This window comes from Genypterus blacodes, unplaced genomic scaffold (assembly GCF_046128005.1).
Source record: "Genypterus blacodes isolate CSIRO-AG114 ecotype Tasmania unplaced genomic scaffold, CSIRO-AGI_Gbla_v1 ptg000098l_1, whole genome shotgun sequence".
NCBI classification, from domain to species: domain Eukaryota; kingdom Metazoa; phylum Chordata; class Actinopteri; order Ophidiiformes; family Ophidiidae; genus Genypterus; species Genypterus blacodes.
The window spans coordinates 5001-11264 of record NW_027466902.1 but is presented as its reverse complement, the minus strand read 5'-3'; the positions used below and the strand labels follow the sequence as shown (position 1 = coordinate 11264).

Below are 6264 nucleotides of genomic sequence, written 5' to 3'. Positions count from 1 at the left end.
AAACTCGGCGCTCAGCGGACAGCAGTGACCGTATTAGTGCGTCGATTGGAACGTGATCAGCGAGTTATGGATGAGCCCAGGTCCTGGCTTAGTGTGTGGGGGGTCTGTGGGCGGCCGTGGGAATGGAGGAGCAACCTGGGGGGGCACAGTTGGTCAAGCCAGGGGGTTGTGAGTGATTGAGAGTGTGATTTTTAACAACAACCCCCCCCCCCCCCCCGTAATGACAGCTGTCGTCCCCTCAACCACCCACTAATACAGGACACGTAAACAAAAGAGAGGAAATTGAAGGACTTTACCTCAGAAACAGCGTCAACCTTGTCAAAAATGGGTAAAAAAGTTTTGATTTTCAGTTAAGAGCGGTGAAAACATTTGGTTGTAAACATTTATGATGGCAGTGGAATTGTAATGAGTGTCTTTTCATCCATATTACCTCAGAATGAAGCCTGCACTCCTATTAGCTGAGCCTCTGCTGGGCATTCTCATTTCAGAGTGACATTTACGTTGCAGAAAACAAGATGGTGACCTTCAAATTAGACCTCAGCGTGTCGCACTTACAATAATAAAGCCTAATGTGGAAGATTCAACATTGTCAACCACTTCACTCTAATAACAGACTGCAGATATTCTCCCGAAAAATACGGGCGGAAATGATCCCATGTGCAGTAATGGATTAGTCATGTATCATTTCAGAGCAACAAAGTTGGAATCTGGGTCAGGAGTAATGATAGCAGTTTATTTTCGGTATTTTATCCGCAAAGAGCTCGCCGGTTTATGCTCAGGAATAAGCGGGCAAATCTTCCAGGAATATGTCTCCTCTCTCTTTCTTCCACTCTCTAATTTTTTGTCCACATTCCATTAACTTCTCTCTCCCCTGGCTATAAATATCCTTCATGTCAGATTGGATGAGAGCGAGGGCTTTAGCCGCCTTATGGAAAAAGAGAAAGATGGGGGAGGTAAGTATAGATAGATGGGAGGTAAGTGGGGGAAACTGGGAGGGGAGGAGGAGGAGGGGAGGAGGGGAGGAGGGAGAGCTTGGGGCTTTTGCGGGGGGTTTTAGTTTAAATGAAACCAGGTGTGTTGTGTGACCAGCGAGAGGGGGCACGTATGTGAATCTGTGTGAGTTGTTCAGCCCACAACTTGGACGGATTTGGAATTTGGGAATTTGGGCCACAGACCAGGAATTTGCATCCTGGGGGGTCAGGGAGAGGGGGTTTGGAGTGCGGAGGATGGCAGCGCAGGGGGCCAGAGGGGGGGTAAGAATGGGCCGTCCCTCCCTCTCTCTCTCCCTCTCCCTCTCTCTCTCTCTCTCCCTCCCTCCCCTCGCATGTGTTCAGCTGCTCCAGCTGTCGGTCTCCACACTCACTCTCTCAGGGTTACACAGGCAGGAGTTAAAGGACCACTTCTGTACGCCGAACTCAGCCAGGACACCCGCGGCTTGGACGAGGACACACCGTGTCAGAGGAGGACAGACGGACGGACGGACAGACGGAAGGAAGACAGGATCCTGAAGACGCATCTGTAAGTACTCTGGTGTTTCCTTCGTGTCTGTTATCTGTGTAGAGAAGGGATTAGTGTGTAAAGGAGAACTGCCGGATGACTTAGTCTGAGTTGGACGGCGTTAGGAGGAGCAGGGGAGGTGAGATGAGCCTCTAACCCACTTTTCTGCTAGAAGTCATACACGTCACAGTTGCACCATTGCTCCACTCTGGGCTCTTCTCTCCCCAGCTGTGCTCGGTTCCTTAAAGAAGCCCAGACAATGCAGACCGCAGCTTGAGTAGTTTAGTTTTGTGGCTGTTCCGGTGGGGGCTTGCTTCAGGAGGGAGGGAGGGAGGGAGAGAGGGAGAGAGTGAGTAACAGGAGGTTCATTAGTGTACGTTGCAAAATGTGTCCTCCTCATTCACGTTTCACAACCGCTTGGAAATCTGTGTCACAATCTCAATGAGTCATTATCAGACACAGGGGTCATTTCTGGAAACCTCCAAGTGAAGTACGTGAGCAATACACACACACTGCGTGCAACAAGAGCAGCAGGTGCCACTCATGGCCAAAAAGACACACACACACACACACACACACTCCAGTGCAGAAACAGACACAGACACACAGCCTGTGAGACAAACCTGTACTGTTCTCCTCTGTGTTCTGCTTTTTATCAGTGTTTATGTCTGTTTGACAGCGATAATGACCCAGGTGGGATTGTAAAAGGCAGCGGCGAGGAAAAACTGGCCCCTGCGGACAAAACCTTCCTCTTCCAGCCCATCATCCTTTGCCACATCGCTCTCACACGCTCGTGCATCACTCATACATTAACGCAGACATGAAAGGAAGCGGCGCAGAGCGGCACTGAAGGCTTTCATTTGTGGGTTTAAAAGCGTGGACGTCTCCTGCAGGCTCTCTATCGATCATCAGAGGCGCGGTTTAGCCGTGCGAGCCGTGCGGATGTGCAGGTTCACTGGCGCGGCGTTCACACAGGATGAGCCACCGTGGTCTTTAGCTGCTCCATGCACCACCAAGCAGAACAGAACAAGGCTGGCTACGTATATACAATAAAACAGGACCATCCTTTAGTCCACTCTCTCTCTCTCTCTCTCTCTCTCTCTCTGTGTGTGTCTCTGTTAGGCCACATGTGCATTTCTGCGTGTGTGTGTGGTCCGACTTGTGTGTTTTTCCTCGTCCCCATGAGGTCAGACGTTTCACTTTTGAAAATCTGCTGAGTGTGGGAATTTAAAGATGGACTGCAAAAAGTAAGAATAGGAGATTTTAAGAATCTATAGAAGTACGAGGTCAGAATCCAGCAGGTGTAACAGCAGACATGTTGGGTTTGGATCCAGACTCAGGCCGCTCTCGTCTTCAAGTCCTGTTTTATTCCTCGAAGCCCAGACGGTGAACTTCTTCACCAGGGCCACGTTTTTCTTTTGACGTCCTCCCAACAAAATCAAGCGAGATGAGAGGTTAGGAGAGCAGCGGCCGGAGCTTTGGCACCAGCTGTCCTCTTATGTGAACCATGGGGGGTTTCCCAGAACCTGATACTCTGGGAACCACTGCCGTTTCAGGGCATCCCAGCTGAGAACTGGCGCCCACATCCTTGCCTCGGGCATTCCAGAGGTCCACCGCCACTTGATCTCCAGCGGCAGCAGGGGCAACACCCATGCATCCCCGCTGCCCGCATTCAGCCGGCCTTACAGTGACTGGACCAGGGGGCGACGGACGGTCAATTTGTTTTTCGGGTGGTTTCTGGGGTTTTGCATTCTTGCTGGTTGTAAAAGCGTCCGCTGCCAGTCCGGCAGAGAGTTCACGTACTGCGGACTGGCGTGATTGCACGGCGGTATTCGTTTACCGTCTGTGTGTTTGCAGGGTGGAAGCGTCCCCCCCCACCCCCCCACGCAAAGGTCAAGCGGTGGCGTATGATGTCACTCGAGGAGTATTTGAGGGTGTCCACGTCACTCTGCGGCCTCGTGTTTGTCTTAACACGGGGGTACAACAATAAGCAGCGCCTACTGTGCGGTGTCTGGGGTTTATATGCCTGCCTGCGTGTGTGTGTGTGTGTGTGTATGCACGCACGTAGACGCATCAGGCGGGTAATGATTATAATTTTCCTGTCATGTGTTTTGACTCACTGACTTAGCAAACAATACTGGCTTTGAACATTTCTTCATTGCTTCTGTTTGTTTTCTGCTCTGCGTGCGTTGGAGCTGGGAGAAGATGGGGATTTGTGTTTGGTGACTGTAGCTTCTCTCTCTCTCTCTCTCTCTCTCTCTCACTCTCTCTCTCTCTCTCTGGAAATATTAACTGGAGGAGAGTTATGCCTCAGCTTGGACCCGAGCCCGGTCCCTCAGACGCCTCAGCAAACACAACGCAACCCTACATTTACCTCAATAACACAATGTTGTCCTCTTACAGGAACACAACAATGGCGTCCTCACAGGAGATAACACTGCCTGTCACCGAGACGAGTTAATCATCTCTCTCTCTCTTTCTCTCTCTTTCTCAGAAACTAAATCAGCTAAGCCAATGATGTTGCTCGCCGTGTCGTAAAGCGGGCGGGTAATTGCGAAGGTTTAAGTGGCGTTCCTGCTCTGATACACAGTAAAGCCCAGAGGCAGACAATCCTTCCACTGAGCTGTAGTGTGCCAGGCTGCAGACACAGAGGCTTTTCTGTCAGGAGCTCATACGGCCCAGTCTCTCTGATGTTGACTCTGTTATTTTCAGCCCCAAAGATGGAGGATATGTCATAATGTTTATGTTTTTACCTGGCAGGCTGATTCATGGCCCTTTTTTTTTTTTTCTCTTCTCTTGCCCGGGATTAAGTAGAGGGGGGGAAGGGGGGGGGGGGATGTGTGGTTGACAAACACACGAATGAATTCCAAGAAACTGGCTGTTCTCACTGAGCCTTACAGTGTTCTGAAGGACAAACTTGAACAAACCGGGCCCAGAATTCCGCTTTTAGTTGATTTATTCATCTCAGCTGTGGGAATCTTAGCGCCTAGATAGAAACACAACAGTGTGTGTGTGTGTGTGTGTGTGTGTGTGTGTGTGTGTGTGTGTGTGTGTGTGTGTGTGTGTGTGTGTGTGTGTGTGTGTGTGTGTGTGTGTGTGTGTGTGTGTGTGGAGATGGAATGGAAGCATTTTGCCTTTTAAGTCTCTCTCTCTCTCTCTCTCTGGTACAGAAACCCCCTGGCTGCTGTGAACATCACAAGTCATCTCGCCTCTGTCGTCTATAAAGAGCCGCTACCTGCCCCGACAGCTGTGTGTGTGTGTGTGTACGTGCGTCCCTCTGTGTGTCTGAACGTGTGTGTTTATATGTGTGTGTCTGTGTGTGTGTTCTTTACGACTCTTCCCGTCCCATCTCCCCCCTGTTAGTGCATTAGTATGCAGGGTGTTTGCGTGTCACTGTTGTGCGTGTGCATATGTGTGTCTGTGCTCGTCCACAGTGCTATTTCACAGGCGCCCACAGAAAGTGACATCTACACGGTAAGGATGGAGCGCTCTCTCTCCTCTCTCTCTCCTCTCTCTCTCCTCTCTCCTCCCACCTTCGCTCGTCCTTCCTTCACCCCTCTTTTCAGCCGACGTCGCTCCTTTTACTGTGTGTTGGCTCTCTCTCTCTCTCTCTCTCTCTCTCTCTCTCTCTCTCTCTCTCTCTCTCTCTCTCTCTCTCTCTCTCTCTCTCTCTCTCTCTCTCTCTCTCTCTCTCTCTCTCTCTCTCTCTCTCTCTCTCTCTCTCTCTCTCTCTCTCTCTCTCTCTCTCTCTCTCTCTCTCTCTCTCTCTCTCTCTCTCTCTCTCTGCATGTTATTTTTACCTCATTACTCCACTTGCCCTGGTGCGTCTCCAGGAGTTTATAGTAATGCCAGCTGGGGGTAATTTGGGTTTTAATTCCATGTTCTGCCATTTTTAGCTCCAGTGTTTTTGGTTCCAGTGCAGATTACAGCAATAAAAGTCTAAATGGTGGTCACTCTTTTTCCAAACGCTGTCCTTAAACCCTGTGCATTGTAGAGAAGTTTCACTAGAGGATAACTTTAAAAACCATTATACTGTTTACTTTCTTTCCATGCCTCTCTCACCATCTGTCTGTGTGTGTGTGTGTGTTTGTGTGCCTGCTGTTTTCAGGAATGCACAGAGGGCTATCAGTGGGACCCTCAGACTGAGCACTGCAAAGGTAACACACACATACATACATACATACATACATACATACATGCACGCATGCACGCACGCACGCACGCACGCACACATACACATACACATACACATACACATACACATACACATACACACACACATACACATACACATACACATACACGTACACACACATAAACATACACACAGACACACAGACACACACACATACACACAGACACACACACATACACACAGACACACACACATACACACACAAAGACACACACACACACATACACATACACACACATATACACAACAAGTTGATCTTGGTGTAACTCTTCATCTCTGCATTTCCCCTCAGACATAAATGAGTGCGACACAATTCCAGACGCCTGCAAGGGGAAGATGAAGTGCTTCAACCATTACGGGGGCTACCTGTGCCTCCCCCGCTCCGCCTCCGTCATCCCGCCCCCGGAGGTCCCCATCACGCCCACAGAGCCCATCAACCCCTGCCCGCTGGGTTACGAGCCCCAGGGAGACGTGTGTGTGGGTGGGTGTCTGGAAGGGGGGCCAATAGGTCTGACGGGGGGGGGTGTGGCGGCGTGTGTGTGTGTGGGGGTGTTTGAGGTGAACAGGTGGTG

General features: G+C 50.2%; 1 protein-coding gene across 1 annotated transcript in view; it reads left to right on the top strand.

Annotated features, from left to right (window-relative positions):
- The first annotated feature begins 1029 nt into the window (after positions 1–1029).
- The window catches only part of efemp2a (EGF containing fibulin extracellular matrix protein 2a), a 9794-nt gene continuing 4559 nt past the window's right edge, over positions 1030–6264 (top strand). The window contains exons 1-4 of the mRNA XM_076159637.1: positions 1030–1518; positions 4668–4971; positions 5606–5654; positions 5985–6173. Coding sequence (XP_076015752.1) covers positions 4870–4971; positions 5606–5654; positions 5985–6173 — 340 coding nt within the window. The 5' untranslated portion in view covers positions 1030–1518; positions 4668–4869. The remainder of the gene's footprint in view (positions 1519–4667; positions 4972–5605; positions 5655–5984; positions 6174–6264) is intronic.